At 30.8% G+C, this 17,193-nt stretch overlaps 1 protein-coding gene across 3 annotated transcripts in view; it reads right to left on the reverse strand.

Moving 5' to 3' along the window:
- LOC145314316 (bifunctional 3'-phosphoadenosine 5'-phosphosulfate synthase-like) overlaps positions 1-13,413 on the reverse strand; it is a 31,188-nt gene extending 17,775 nt beyond the window's left edge. The window contains exons 1-4 of one of the 3 annotated variants that reach the window (XM_080154187.1): positions 13,353-13,413; positions 4,941-5,035; positions 4,003-4,125; positions 3,385-3,454 (exon numbers count right to left, since the gene is read on the reverse strand). In XM_080154187.1, the coding sequence (XP_080010313.1) occupies positions 3,385-3,454; positions 4,003-4,125; positions 4,941-5,035; positions 13,353-13,379 (315 nt within the window). In that variant the 5' untranslated portion in view covers positions 13,380-13,413. Of the gene's footprint in view, positions 1-3,384; positions 3,455-4,002; positions 4,126-4,940; positions 5,036-5,881; positions 6,016-7,760; positions 7,829-13,352 lie in introns of those variants that run through there. The other 2 variants (XM_080154188.1, XM_080154186.1) reach the window with 2 other exon arrangements.
- Positions 13,414-17,193: the final 3,780 nt, after the last annotated feature.

Raw genomic sequence — 17,193 nt, forward strand, 5'->3', positions numbered from 1 at the left:
GTTCTTGGGAATTTGCATTTAATTTGAATATTTTAGTTTTAGGAACATTAATTTCTAGTCCAATTTTCTGGAAGTTTCAGCTATCATGTTAGTCCTTCTTTGCATTTGACTTCTATTGCTTGATAACAAAGCAATATCATCAGCAAAGTCCAAAACTCCCAAATATTTTGGATTGCCAAATAGCTCCCAGCAAATGCCATCATTACTTTCACAGTTCTTCATGATCCAGTCAATGGCAAGGAGGAAAAGGAAGGGAGAAAGAAGGCATCCTTGTCTGACGCCTGTTACAATCTCAAAAAAGGTTGATAGTTTACCTTTATACATTACATTTCCACCTCCTTTATGAAAGATAGCTTTAATGATATTGATTATCTTTTCTGGAATGCCATAGTGTCAGCAGATTTTCCAGAGAGATCTTCTGTCTAAAGAATCAAATGCTTTTTTGTAGTCAATGAAGTTTACAAAGAGCTCAGAGTTCCATTCCTTGGATTGCTCTATGATGATTCTTAGAGAGGTTACCTGATCAATATTGGAACGGTTTAGTCTAAATCCAGCCTGATTAGGTCTTAGCTTTTCATTAACCTTTTTCTTTATTCTATTAAGAAGAATCTTACTAAGGATACGGCTAGGTACTGAAAGAAGCATTATCCCTCTGTAGTTTCCACATTGGGTCAAGTGTCCTTTTTTGGCTAGTAATGAGATATGTCCATTCTTCCAGTCCTCTAGGCATAACTCATCATTCCATATCTTTGTGATCAAAGGTAGGAATGCCTCAGTTGATGTATCTAGGTCTGCTTTTATGACCTTAGCTGGTATGTTATCAGGTCCAGTGGCCTTGTTATTTTTCAAATTTTTAATCGCCTCTTTGATTTCCAATAGATTTGGCGCTTGACAGTCAATGTCAAGTGCATCTGAGGGTGGAATCTCAGTTTCTTCCTCTGGAACTGGAAGATTTAGCAGTTCAGTGAAGTGCTCTGCCCATCTATTTGGAATATCTTCATCAGTTTTAAAAAGTGAACCATCCTTGTCCCTGATGTATGATCCTGATTTGTGTACTTTACCTGCAATGCTCTTAGTAATCTCATAGACATCTTTCATTCTATTTTGATTAGCAGCATTTTCTGCTTGCATAGCAAGGTTTTCCAAGTGTTCTTTTTTGTCAATTCTGACACTTCTTTGGATTTCCCTGCTGAGCATCTTATACAGGTCTTTATCTTCTGGAGAGTTTCTAGAAAGTGTCTTTGTCTTACATCTCTTCTTTGATCCAGGAGATCAATGGATCTTTTAGTGATCCACTGCTTTTGGTTAGCCTTTTGAAACCTAATTATTCTTGGCTAGTATCATTATAAACTTTTTTGATACTTTGCCCAATACTTAACTCCATCTTCCTCTTGAAGAGTCAACAACTCAAATCTGTTCTTTTGAGTTAGCTTAAACTCTTGTAGCTTTTCAGAGTTTTGAAGGGTTGTTAAATTATATTTCTTCCTGGAGTTAGGGTTTGAGTCCTGCTTTTTAAATCTAAGCCGAACTTTAGAAGATAGAAGATAATAGTCTGAATGGTCCTCTTTCAACCCACACATCAAGGAGAGAACCTTTTATACATCTAGATATACAGATATGGTCTATCTTTTTAAAGGTTCTTTGATCTGGTGATCTCCAGGTGACAGTATGAATCTTCTTGTGTTTAAAGATGGTTCCACCAATGGCAAGTTTGTTTTCAGTACAAAAAAATACAAGTCTGTCACCATTGTCATTTTCCTTGCCATTACTTAAGCCTAGGCCATATTTGCCCATGACTTCTTCTAAATTCTCATTATTACTCCCCTCTTGAGCATTACAATCTCCTAGGAGCATGGTCAGGTCCTTTTCTTTATGACCATTCTTAAATACAGAGTCAAGCTGGTCATAAAGTTCGTTTTTGACCTCTGTATCTGCTTGTTCTGTAAGAGCATATGCTACTATAATTCTCAGATTGATGTTTATATCTGAGGATTTGAAGTAAGCCTCCATGATTCTTGGACCATGGGGTTGGCAACTGATCATGGCCTGCTCTGCTTGCTTGGTCAGCATAAGAGCCACCCCTTGATTATGTCCTAGATTCTCATTCATATGGCCTGAGTAAAGTATTTTCAAGCCAGAATGATGTTTAAACTCTCCATTATTTGTCCACCTAGATTCGGTGATAGCCAGGATATCAACCCTGGCTTTAAGCATTTCTCAGCAAATGTTTTCTTTCTGGCCTGACTGAAACATTGTCCATTGTTATATCTTGTTGAGTTTTGTAAAAAAAATTTTTTTAAATTTTTAAATTTTGCATTATTTTCAACTATCAAAATGTTACCCCCCTCCCTTTTTAGGGGGGGAAAGGGGGGGGCACCTAAGCCCTGCACCATTTTTTTGGGGGGGGGGGCACACCCCCTCCATAGATTGGTGTTGAAACAGGACATCTGATAACTATTACTGCTTTGTAACCTCCCTTCTACTCCAAATTTTGTAGGAAAGAAAACATTTTTGGTGAAATTTATTACACCTAACATTAATCCTGTGCAAGCCTTTTAAGTCAATTTTTTTAAAAGTTGTATATTTATTTGGATAGAGTTGCTTTACAATGGTAGGTTTAGCATTTTTGAGGCTCCTACACAACCATAAATATAGGAAATTTAAAACTACACATGTAAAATGTAGCAATTGATGGTTCTTAATATTTATTCCTGAAATTTATGTACAATTTTGGACAAAAAAATATACACCAACTTATAATTTTTATAAAAAATTTTTGGCACAAGGTAGAAAAAATGCAAATATACCAAATTAAATGTATGAAAGTGTATTTTTTGCATTTGTCATCAAAAGAATCACTGAACATAGGAAAAATCTTGAAAAATGTATATAAAAATACCCTAGTGAAAGCCTTTCTGAGAATAGATTTATCAATAAATTTTCTCCCTTTGGTTACAATTTTCCTTGTAGAGCAAAAAGTAAGAAAGCTACAAAAAATTTAAAGCTATGTCTAAAATTGTCATTAAATAGGCTTTCCAATGGTAGGTTTAGCTTTCATGAGTCTTTCATACAGCCAAAGTTATAAAGGTTTGAATCCAAAGCAACAAAATCGTGACAAAGAACCTTGATTTTTTAGGGAATTTGGTCTGTTAACTTTAAAATGGAATAAACCCCAAGAAGGAACAGCTATGATTTTAAGAAAATCAGTTCCTGGCCCTCCAATGTGTATATTTGATGGCCATATAGTCCGTTTTTATGGTAGGTTTTGTCAAACTTCTTTTGCCTTGAGGACCACTGTGATTATGCATTTTTTCGTTGTTGATGATAAAACTTACCATAATTTTGTACAATAACATGAAAAGTAAAAAAAGAATAGATTGTTACCTCAGCAACTCTACGAATATTCTCCTCTCTGTCTTCGGGGGCAAAACCAAGATTCTTGTTTAAGCCAGTTCTAAAAATTCAATATTATTTTTTGGGATAAAATTCCAAATTATAATCACAAAACCTTTTAATGTTTCATCATTAACACGTATAATAAAATCCATAAAAAAGAGCATTTTTAAAAACAGAATTTGAAGAATTTTACAAAAAAGAAATAACAAGCACAATTATGCTCATAACTTGCACAGCAATAATATTATCATTTCGAAGTTTAGAGATGTTTGAGTTGCACATAATATAACCCTAAAGCTTTAAATTAGCTGATCGATGTACTAAAAATGATATAATTATTTTTTGTGTTTTTGGACCAAAATCGTATTTGCGCCATTTAACACCGACTAATACTTGCTTCTACAGGAAACATAGGCGTCCAAGGGTGGGGGTAAAGGAGTGATTACCCCCCTTTAAAATTTTCAAATACTTCATTTTACCTCATAATTAACAAAAAATACACTGGGTTACCTTCCTCAAACCTTTGAAAATCCTCATTTTACTCCATCAAAATAAAAAGCTTGGACGTTTTTGAAAGCAGAAATGATTTTTTACACGCAAATTTACCTGACATTGTCACCGTCCAGGCCGTAAGCGGGAATGCCGCGTGACACAAGATACTCCTCCAGCGCAAATGCCACGGTTGTCTTTCCAGCGCCGGACAGACCAGTGAACCAAATTGTGCATCCTCTGAAAGTGTTTAGAATTAAGGTTTGTTGAAAAAATGTGGCGAAATACACAAAAATATAATATTGAAATATTAATACAGTCAAACATACAAACGTAAAGATTGGTTTATGGAGTAGATGCTCATTAGTCAAAGGTATAATCAAACGAAATTTCATTATTCTATTTTATTCGTAGATAAATGAATCACAGTGCTAGCTCCCTTTATGATAGCATTACTGATAGACCGACAGTTTAAATGCATTATGGATAAGATGCTAATCGGCCAGAAATTCTATCTAAACGTAGCTGAGAGGCGTACAGACCGACAGAAGGACGGACATTTGGAATTATTAATTTTTAAAAGATAGATAGTAAAACTAGAGAGCAAAAATATTGGGAATTGAATAATCAAAATATATCAAAGTAAGCCACATGTATAGAAGCCATGTTCCAATTATATAATCATTATACATGATTAAAATGTCCTTTAAAGCTGTTTCTATTTAATTATATTTATAACAGGTGGTGACTTTTCTAGTATTCAACTTCTTTATAGAAAAATTTAAGTAAAAGTTTTCATCATTATAACATTGAAGAATACATTTAAAATATTTATGAATACGTTTTTGAATCAATAAGAATGAGTTAATAGCTGTATTATTTTCACAAAAGGATAAAATGTTATTATCAATAAGTAGAGATTGTTTAAGTCCAATATTATGTTAGCCATCGTTTTCCTAGGACTTTGCCTCTTTTTATAACGCCAAAGGGATATTATAGTAAATTATATAAGCTAACAAAGGGAAATGATATTCTACATAGGGATGTTATATTACCTAAATCCAGATCCATTTTGTCCCAGGACTTGTCCTCTCTTATCACGTGATACAATATGCTTCTGCGCAAACACGTTCGTCTCTTTATTCATGCTCTAAACAAAATTATGATTATACCAAAAGATTTTATTTTCACATTTTAAATAATTGTAATAGCTGAAACCATAGAAATATTTCTAGGTATACACTTTGATATTTTGGATTCTGTAGATGATCACTTAAAAATCGAAGGAGAACCCCGCCCTTACGAGGTAATGGTAAATACACTTAATAAGCATAAAATCTACCAAATAATACCTCTTCCTACTATCAAAAAGAACCAAGAAAATTGCACCTTTTTTGCATTTGCATCATCAAAAATCAGTTGAAAAAAGGACTTTTATCTTATTTGATTCAGCTAAATAAAAATTTCTGCTTTAAATTTCTTTCAAGAAAATGTATTTTAAATTATTTTTGATATGAACTCTATGAAGTTAAATTATATCTCATTCTTTTATCACACATTTTAAACTTTGCGTAATTATCTGTTGAAATCTTCTATTATATAATACATATTGATAAAATGAGTAAAATAAATCTAAATATTGCCTGATAAAAATAGTAATCTATAAGAAGAGCAGTAATTATTTTTGAGAACTCGAAGATTAGGGTATGAACCATACTTAGGAACAACACAGAAAGATACAAAATTTATATTTAGCTGTCAAGAAACAAGTATTAACAGGAAGGAGACATAAACAAGTCCTCTCATTTTTACTATAATTTTCAATTTCGATTGTACAAACTTTTCCAGTTTCCAAACTTTCCCATCCAATAATCTAATCGTAGAAGATAAAACATTGTTTAATTAATTGGGGATGTACATCATCAATCATAATAAATCTATTGTAACAGAACTGAAAAATAAAACAGAAAAAATTGTTACAGAAAATAATTATTACCGGCCTAAGCTTTGACTTCAGAATAGTTTCTGCCATTTTTAAAAGTGTTTAATTTATAGAAATCTTAGCAGTAATAAATATTATCTCCAATTATTACTAGGAGAATGGTCAGATTCTAACTGAAATTTATTAGTTTTGATTGAGTATTACTTTGACCATCTGTATGGATTTATAAGAGTACTTGAAAGCATATACAAGTGTTACAATTATTAATTAATTATTATTAATTAAATGTACAGCTTTACTATAATTGGTATATTTTTATTCGTTTGGAGATTTTGATTAGGGATCGACAGCCGCGACTAAGCCTCAAATGTAAACCTGTTTGGACATTCTGGACTTTCAGCTGATTTTTTATTATAAAAGGTTGATATCGTATTTCAGGCGACTGACGCGCGGCTGCCGCCGAGCCCTGATTTTTATTATATAACTATGCTATAGGTTTTAATTTTACTCATTCATACCTCTAAATTTGAAATCAGATAATTTAAAATTATACTTCATGCATTTTGTCATCATTGTTTTGATGTTAAAATTAACATTTTATGTGGCTGTCAGGTCCATCCATATTATAATTGATTAACCAGTGCTTTAGCAATGGATATAGAATATACGTGGATATTATGACAGAGAAAAAATTGTCGTCAATTTTGGTGCTAACGTGGATGGGGGGATCGTTATTTTAGCCAGCCACAAGTTTCCCTTGGAGCATATGATAATCTGGAGTAAGATCCAAGTAATAATAAATCTATTACCGCAGGAAAATTGTTACACAATTGCAATTATGTGGCAATTTCAATTCAAACATTTTTAAAATAAATGTATGTTTGATACATATTAATAGATTTATCAATACATGAGGCTTACAGCAGATTATCATTTTCTCTAATAAAGTGAAACTCGTAGCGGGCTAAAATAACCATCACCCCATCCCCTCAAATTCTAATGGATGAAAGAACTGACCAATAGGGGTGGTTCTTTGGACCATTTCAAGTATGTTTCAAATAAGCAAGGATAGAATGGATATCTTGGATAAAGGTATTGAATATTTTAATTATTGTCTGTTTAAAGATACATATTTTTTTCTTAAAGCCGAAAAATTGTTCTTTCGTAAAGGCATGAAAAAAGTTATAAAACCGACAAGGATTCATAATAAAAAGTTTGAATAAAGCTACAAAGTTTTTTTTTATAATAATCAGAGAATTGTTTAAAAACAATTTTATGGAAGTGGATTGAACAAATAATCTCCCAGTCAATTAAAATTAAGCAACTTACTCTATCTAAGAATTAAGGTATTTACATCTAACTAACAGTAAAAGCAATAATAGAGTAGCTGTTCTATAAAAAGTTACACCTGTTATAAATGTGTCAAGTGAAAGTAAATTAAATCCTTCATGTTAATTTTGATTAATAAAAAATATTCAAATTAATTCTTATTAATCTTTAAATGTGAATATTCCACATTTAGGGTGTGTCCGTACATCTACCTAAAAGGATAGCTTTGATCATTAATCCAGGCATGAATAAATTGGTCTATCGACTTCAAACCTTGCATGAGTATAACTGTGTAATTTAAGGTAAATTTTGAAAGCGTAGCAACTTTATAACCCTCACAACAATTTCAAACGTCCATTTGAAAGTTAGTGATGTCTTTTGCCATTTCTTTACTATTCTTGTCATAATAGAGTTGTCCAATCAACTATTTTTTTAAAAATACTTATTCCTAGAACGAATAAGTTTAATGTAAAAAACAAAGCATTTCTATATTAGTCTTAAAAAGTAAGTATGTTAAATGGAATATTCCAGTAGACACCTGTTGTAAAAATAAACTAGAATTAGTAATTAAATTATTTAACCCTCTGATGCAGAAAATACATACCCATTTATTTCTAAGCCAAGTCACTTTGGGCTCTGCCCTAATTTCTGATGCTGAATTGTTTTCACACTCCTGTTGGATTTAAGATACATATTTTATAATACAGACGGTTTGCAGCTAGTATATAGAGCTCATTAAAAACCTTTTTTTGTATACAGCTCATTAGTCATATGTTGCACCATAAAACGCATCATAAAATATTAAACTGATATAAGATCCAATTCTTCTTGTCTTAATGAATTTTATTTCGATTTGATGATAAATCAATGTTTCAAATTACTTTAATGATTAAGTAAGATATACGAAAGAATTATTTTCCCTAACTTTTAATTAAGCTGATGACTTCAAATTCAAGAACCCATAGTATACAAAGGCCACACGACAAGAGAAAATTCACGCAAAAAGCAGACTTTTTAAAAAGTTATTAATAAAACTTTTCTTTTCATATTTGACTCGATCCCTATTAATATATCTGGTTTGACGTCATTTGTAAAGAAAATTTAGCAATATTGTAATCAGTTTTCAACCTGATAAAACTATTTGTATGTCAAGTGTTTCAATTATTGAATAATTTTGAATGGGATAATGATTAAAATTATGATAATTATAGGCTGACATCAGGCAATTACAGTTATAAAGCAGATGGTAAGGACTAACAGAAAATTTGTTAATGATCGGTCGATTTTAACTAAGCTGATAGAAAAATAGATCATTATGTCGACTTTTTGATAAATTGATAATTTTGTTCGCCTCTATCAAATTTATTTTATTATTAAAAAAGGAAAATATCTACCGAATGCATTTAGATGTAATAAATTAAAAATATGTAATTGTACATAGCATTAAACGAACATATTGATGTCAAAAGTGCAAAAAATATAAAGAACAAGGACAATTCATTTAATAGATGTTACAATGTAAAAGATAAAAATATAATCAGCAATTTCACTTGCCTTATTATCAACATATAGATGATTTAATTAAACAAAAACTACATACTTAAGTTGAGACCATAACATTATAATTAACTTTTACATTAGAATTGATTTTGGAGGGTAAAAAAAGTTGTACTGGTTAATTACATTATAAGAGTAGTAAGAGAAACTTTTAGAGATGCTATGCAACAAAAAAATCAAATGATTTTTATATAATTTTCGCAAAATGAGATAAAATAAATATTGTATTTTTTTTATCTATTTATATAAGTACTTTATATTTAAACACTTATTGAGAAAAAAAACAAGGCTACTCTTTAGTTTCGTTTCTTTCTTTTAGATCCGAATTAAACTAAATAAAAAACTATGCCCCGCCCCATAACTCAATAAAAGAATTATTCCCTACTCCTCCTGTTTAAAAAAACTAATGTTTTAATCTTGTATTTCAAACTTTTTCAGTAGTCATCTGTGTTTTATGGTGATATCTAAGATTCAAAATAATTTGTGACATTGTTCTATATAAATGTATGTTTAATATCTTTGATCATATTTGCTGTTATCTAATGTCTCATACCTATATTTTTTTAGACAAAATGAATTAAAAATGATTGCTAAAATCAAAATATATCTTCATGTCTTAGAATAGTGTATTTTTTAAAAATAGGTTGAAAAACATACTAACTTTAAAATACCGAATTAAACTAACATCTTACAAAACAGTTTTGCATAAAAATACATGTTTATTAGATATAAATGTAGAATTTAAAATCCCATTGAAGAAAAAGTGAACACCTTGATTCGCTTTCTCTACATCAATAACACATTGCTTTAGGCGATTGTTGGTGCATTTTAGATTTAGGCTACTAGCCCTTATTTCACGAATTGGCCAGTTATAACCCTCCCTCACTCCAAAAAATAAAATTCTTGATAAAAAAAGCATTATGACTTGATATTTTAAGGTCTATTCTATCTAACAAAGACGAAGCTTTTCTATGAAAGTATTTTTACGTAATTTAAATCATAAGTATGATATAATTGTCAAGTAGTTCTGAAATGATTTCAGACAATTTATGAAACACTATAATTCTTTCTAAGATGTGTACGTCCATTTTAAGTCGTGCACTTTTAATACAATTTAAAAATATTGAATACTCTTTATAATTGTTGCCCAAGCATAATTGAATGATTGTGTCATCCTTGTTTTTTTTAGTAGTGAAGATTCTCGTAGTTCTGTTTGTCTGTATATATGTTCGTAACGCTTTGTGAAAAATGTGAATTTTTCGACTGCTATTTTTACTTTTTAATAATCACATATTCTTTCTATCTTTCTCTTTATATGGCCACTGAACATCTGCTCTGTAACTCACTTTGTCCTTTTGTTCATTCATGATTTCTTTGTGCTAATTATAGTTATTGTCATCAATGTTTTTTTTATGCTATAGAAGGATGTGATCGTGGGTTTCCAATGACGGAATGTAGAATTCTAACCATTATCTCGGTTACTGACCCAAGGTTTAAAAAGAACATAAATATGTTTTCCAGTCAACCGTCAAAACCGATTTATATCCGCTGGATTAGAACCGTTTCTGAGCAATAATGAAAAATCATGTATAGTATCGTACTATAGACAATTTTACAGATTAATGATAAAATAAAAGTTATAAAATTAAAACCATGTGGGGCCGAAGGCCTGGGCCAACATAATCAAATATAATATTATATTTTTTTTATTTTTCTTTCCGCGGAAATACGATGCAATAAAACTATTACAGTCTTACAGATTTAAATTTTATGTTTCCTACTATTGTGTAACTTGATTCCAAACAAATATTTCGGACTTTTACATCTAAAAACAAATGAGTCTGTTACAAAATTTTGTTCCAAACTAATTGATGATAATTGAGTCAATCACAAACTACATTGTTTTACTTAATGCAAGTCGTTGAGATCATTTTCTCATTGTTATAAAAAAGAATGGAAAGTATTGAATGAATTTTTCAAGTAATAAATCAATAACTAATTTTAAGAAAATCATAACATCGAATTTCAATGGAAATGCGATTCTTTTAACCTCAGGCAAAGTATAGCATTTCTGTCACTATACAAAGCTTCAACTAAAAAAATCATAGTTTTGAGATATAAATCTAGGAATTTTTTGTTTTGAAATATGTATCTTTTTTGTCCTGTAAACGACCCATAATGGTTATCTTATATCTTTCACTCTTACTTTCCAAAACAAAACTAAAACTCAGGTCTGACTCTGTCAAATTATTTTTAATGGATTTTTGACCAACACAAATAAATATTTTTTTCCTTCTTTCGAATGAGCAAAACAAATCTGCTGCTTGGGCATATTTGACAGTAAATAAATTTATTACCTCATATTTTTTAAATAAAATATAAAAATCCCTGTAAAATTTCTCTTTCTCTTTAAGGGACCGATGCTTAAATAAAATCTTTAAAATCTTGGTCTGTTAACAATTGAAAATCATTTAAAAATTCAATAAACAGGCACTGTAAAATATAGAGAAACTTATATTAAAAAAATTAAAAAAGTTTGTTCTAACATTGAGTTCCTTTATATTGTAATAAGACATTTTTTTAACAAAACATTTAAATTACGAAAGGGATATTTAAGTATTAGGCATTGTTTTGGTTCTACAACCACACATATATAGATAAGGACAGAAACAATAATGCAACGACTATTTTAAATAATTTGAATAATGTAATGTTTGGGTCATATCAAAGGAGAGTGGAAATTATGGACTGTAAATTATACTGGTCACTGCACCCCAAATTTATATCCCGTTCTGTCATTCGTTTGCTTAGGGGTTTTCAATCTTGATTGGGTTGTACAAGTGACAAAACTTTTCTACCAATAATTCTATAATAGTATTAATTTTGTTTGATACTATTAGAGGGATATTTGTCTATGATCCATTGTTCCATCCCTTAACATGCAGTTTTTAAAAGCGAAGCTTTTCTATAATTAGGGTCGGTCAGTCCGTCCGTCCGTAACGGTTAGGTCTTTTCGTTAATTTAGGCATGTTAGAGTTGTCCTATCGATTTCAAACTCTGCATGGTGATTCCTGTAGTAGTTAGGTACAATTTAGAAAGCGTAGCAACTCTATGATCGTTACCAGAATGTCCGTACGTCCATCTTAAACTTGTTTTGTTAAAAATTTAAACACAAAGAAAGTAAGTCTGAAATTATTTTTTTTCACAATCATTACATGACTAAAATGTCTGAAAATTTGTCCCTTTCCCTGCATGTATATAACTTGACCTAAGGGCGTTTTTCACATTAAGCTGGACATTAAAAGAGGTGTTTAGAAAGAAAGTAGTTTGTTTAAGGTAGCGCAAATTCAACGTGTATTTTATCTTGGTGTAATTAAATGTAGAATTTTATTGGTTGGTCGAATTTAATAATTACCTACAAATTTAACCCAAAATATAGAAATTCTACAATTAAAAAAAAAATAAATTGCAAAATTCTAGTTTGGCATCAGATAAACTGCAAAATATGACTTTTTATAATTACTTTGATAAAACTAATGATAATTAGTTCGACCATATTCTGTTACTATGTACCTTCCCATTCTTATCTATTTAGAAATTCATGTTCAAGTGCGTCCACCAAAAGAACTAATTTCCATAAAGCCACTATGATAACAATGGATATTATTACATGGATCTTACACCAGATTTTCATGTTCTCTAAAAAAGTGAAACACACAGCGGGCTAAAATAACGATTCCCACCTACCACACCATTTACCCAATCCCTTCCCTTTCCCTCCTACTCCATGAACGAATTGACCAATAAATGAGTTCCATGTTAGCAAGCTAAATTGACAACAATTTTCCCCCAGCCATAATATCCACTTTTATTCTACATCCGTTATGATAAAAGCATTTTCTTCTCTTTTATTTACTTATTTAACACTAACTTCGATTTTTTGCTATTAATCTTGTTTTGAAAAAGTAATACTTTTCTGGTATGACAACATGCAGAAGTGATAACCAACCTTTTAAATTTCTATTAAAACAGGAAAACTTGAAAAACACTCTAGTTTTCCTTAATTTAATATTTTTATAATTGGATCTGTTATAGATCGATCATCACGCTAGAAACTTGCTGCATGGTATCGAACATTTTGAAAAACTTGCCAATTTAAAGGCTATTAGCAGTCAATTGGCTGAAAGTCCATTCTATGTTAGATTAACTGGTGTAATAGGCTAACAAATAAATTATAATGTCTTTAAGATTTAATAATGAAAAAAACGCCAAATAAAAAAGTATTTTCACTCCAAGAAAATTTTGAATGCATTATCGAGTATTTAGTAGGTATTCTATTATTAAGCTGGACATAACATGTATGTTCAGCAGTACAGCCGGAATAAATAAAATCAATTTAGTTCTGGAAAGATATTGAAGATATGTACTTTTCTTCTCTGATATGTTATATATTTAGGGCATGGGATACCTATTTGGAATACCTAGCTATGTAATAGGTATTAAAATCGTCCAACAGGAGTGGTGGGAGGGAGGGGGGTGTTGATAGGATATTGCCCTGCGACAATATTTCTTTAGATTAGCAGAAATTGACAAAACATACAAGTATTGTTAGAGGATAAATTGTTATCAAAAATCCTACCTCTTTTTCTTTTCTTGGTATACCCATTTTATATACAGTGTAAATTTATTTTCTGAAAATCGACATTTTAAATATGGTTTTAGTCTTTATCTTTATGATTTTAGATCTTTGGTGATAAATAAAAAAATTGAAGGATCATAGAAAGAGAACGAAGTAGAGTTTCGTCGTATTTTCACAGCAGCAGCTTCTCTTCTACAATTTTTAGCACCTGCGAGGAACTCTAACTCTGAAGGACAATCATTAACATTTACATAACCTATCAAAAGCTACTGTGAAAATAAGATGAAATCCGCTACTTCGTATTCTATCCATGATCCAAAAGATATTTATCATAAGTTATGGTTTTATATTTCCTGACTTGGGCTATCACAATATATAACTTTTATTTCCAAATAGTTATTTACGTGATTTTTCTATTTAAAATTGATTTCAATCATGTTCCTTTGCAGTTATACATATAAAAAATATAACTTTGACAGAACCAAAAATTATAAATTGAATTAAAAATAATTTTTAAAGGTTTTCAGTGTTTAACATATGTCCTTATTTAAATAAATATAAAAGAATCACAATACTATGTTTATATAGTTAAATAAACATAAAAAATCTATAATATATAATAAAATAAACATCACTTTACACATTTTATTTATTATTATTGTATCTCACTTAAACACCTTTTCTGCTACTATTTAATACTTAAACATAACAATGCCACTAGCAGACGAACCTCTGAGCCGCTTGTAAAGACAGATGATTTTGACATGAAGATCAGCTGATCTGTAGTGCGTCTGCCTGCCTGTGTGCGTGTGTGTAAGTGGAGTTATAACAACTAAGAATACGTTGGTGATGAGAATTATGTGTGGATGAACTAAAGGTAGATTCTATGAAAATTTTTTCGCAATAATTACATAATAACTTCAATTCAAGAATGTCATTTATTTTACTGTGATCCTTAAAAGAGTGTGATGCATTTGGAATAGATTAACACACAGTAGCCTGGCTACAAATTTAATTAAGAAGATGAATTCAAACATATAACAAATTCATCTATGAAACATTGGCTTTATGTATGTATTCATTTATATCTGTAGACATCTACAAATGACAGTTGTAGGAGCAAAAATGTGAAATTTTCCTGAGACGGGAGAGCGGGGAGGGGGTAGGATTATAAAAGGATAAGTGGTAAGTGTATATCCCCTATACCCACCCATAAAAACGTCTATGATTACACGTTTTAAAAAATCCACCAATTTTGAACCTGGCTTCGTGACAAAATATGAGGAAGATAAGAGAAGAAGAATTGCCTAAGGGCGAATAAAGTTACTGATAAGACTTGTATAATTTGATAAGTGTACTTTATTTCACTTCGTATTAAAGACACTTTTCTAAAAATAGTAAATTAAAAATGATAAAATCAATACCAGCTTTGTTGGCCCGGACTTTCGGCACCTCGTTGTCAACTAAACTGAAATTAATCTTAAATTTTTAAATTTTACCATCCTCGGACAGCTGTGTTTTTAATACAATACAACAAATAACTATTAATGCTATACATTAAGCACATGCAATGCAATGCAGAAAAATAAAGAAACTGAAAGACAACGAAAAGTTTAATTAGTAATAATTTTAGAGGACAGAAAAATTATTCTTTAAATCTATTTGTTTTAAAACTCATAAATTTAATTCAAAACTGATTATGATTTCAATACTCTGCCCCAAGCTCGCAAAAATACACAAAACAAAACATACATCCCCAGGAATAATGAATAATTATCTGACGCCTAAGGTAAAGCATATGAACGTAGATCAAAATGATCACAAACACACATAGGACTGAGAATGTACGCATGTTTATAGAATACAAGACCACTAAAATACTATATGTTTTTAAAAGATTTTTTTTTTTTTTTGGGGGGGGGAAGGATTTTTTTCCACTAACCTAAAAATAGCTTAAAACCTTCAAATGATTTATCAGTACATATATTTCCCGAAATAAGGGTCCAGTAGTTGTCTAGACAGAAAGATGGACAGAAAGAATGACATCGTTGGACTTTACACACGTTATAAAATATTTACTACAAATCTGGCCCTTAATGGGCCCCCTATCATCAAAATATATGAGTTTTAGGTTACGCTTACATTAAGAGCGGTACGGACAACGGTAGAATGATAGAATCAGGACCAATTTTCACAGCAGATAGCAGCTTCCAGGCAACTTTACTAAAGGACCTCGCAATAGTTACGCTTCATATGGACTTCCTAATAACGATTATAGAGTTGCTTTGCTTTTTAACTAGTACCTAACTCCTATAGGAATAATCAAACAAAATTTGAAATCGATAGGACAATTCTGACATGCATAAATTAACGAAAAGAGCTATCCGTTACGTACGGACGGACGGACGTACGGACCGACCATAATTATAGAAAGTCTTCGCTTTAAAAAGTTAAAATTGAAAAAAAATATTGGAGAAATTTGAAATTAAGTATTTGATTTAGAAATTGAAAATATTCAAACATTACATAAATCAATTAAGCAGAAAATGCATAAAAAACATTTGTACATAAAAATGTTTATTATTTTGCACATTATTGCAAAACAAGGTTTATTCAATACAAGATATTGAATAAACAAATATGCCAATTCAAAAATAGAGGTTTCTGTACAATACATTTATAGTCTGTCTGTACTTCCATAGGTTGTAACGGATAGCCCTGACTAATTTATACATATGAAGATTCTTTACAGAAGTGTATAGAATGATGTCTGTCCGTCCGTCCGTCCGTCCGTCTGTCCGTCCGTCTGTCCGTCTGTCCGTCCGTCTGAAGCTTAAGATCTCGGTAACCACTGAACCGATTGGATTCTACTCTTTAGGGTATAGACCTACTGGTCCTGTGGTGGTTTTAGGCTAGCCTAACCCCCCAAAAAAACAAAAAATCCCCCCCCCCCATTTTTTTTCAGAAGATTTCCTTGGTCCTTTTTTTGCAGAAGATTTCCTCGGTCCTTTTTTTTGCAGAAGATTTCCTTGGTCCTTTTTTTTGCAGAAGATTTCCTTGGTCCTTTTACGAATTCCACCTTAATTTTTTTGATCACCTCTTGGGGCAAAGCCCATAGAGGCTAGGGGCGAAGCCGCTAGTATAAGAAAACGGACTAAATAATTCTTTAATTTGAATAAAATATACAATAATATTGTTAATTTTATCTGAATATGACCGCAAGCGGTCTTGTTTTTTTTTTTTTAATACTACTACAAACATAAAAAAGGTTATTATACACAAATGTATTTATCTTCATATGAAATGAAAACATGTCAATTCTCATTAGTTTTGCAACGAATACAGGAATAGGAAATAGATGAAAAATTATCTTTTCCCCTCAAGATTTTAACCATTTAGTTTTAAATGATTTTGGGAGTTTAAATCAAAGCTTTGAGGAGGGGGGGGGGGGGGTTGTTATAATGTAACATTGATTACCGATAGTGAAAAGAAATGTTTGTAGATTAATTTATAGGTTAATGTGCATTTCCTCACTGTAATATTCTTATCTTTCTCTCTGAAGCAAAGCTTCTTTACAATTCATTAGTTTTATGGCCACTTATTTACGTCTTTCCCTTCTGTTACATAATTTGAAGGAAAATAATGTTTGCAATGACAATAGAAACAAGAACGAGCAGCATCTATAAAAACAAATCAATTTAACAACTTATATTATCTTATTTTAAGTAATGGGGCAAAAAAATCTATTTTTCAAATTGGATGACAGTCACTTAGTTTACCAAGAAGTTAAAAAAGTGCAATGTCAAAATCAAATAACCACTTAAATACTGCTTATAAAATT

The sequence above is a fragment of the Acartia tonsa genome, chromosome 3 (genome assembly GCF_053477335.1).
Source record: "Acartia tonsa isolate MP-2025a chromosome 3, ASM5347733v1, whole genome shotgun sequence".
NCBI classification, from domain to species: domain Eukaryota; kingdom Metazoa; phylum Arthropoda; class Copepoda; order Calanoida; family Acartiidae; genus Acartia; species Acartia tonsa.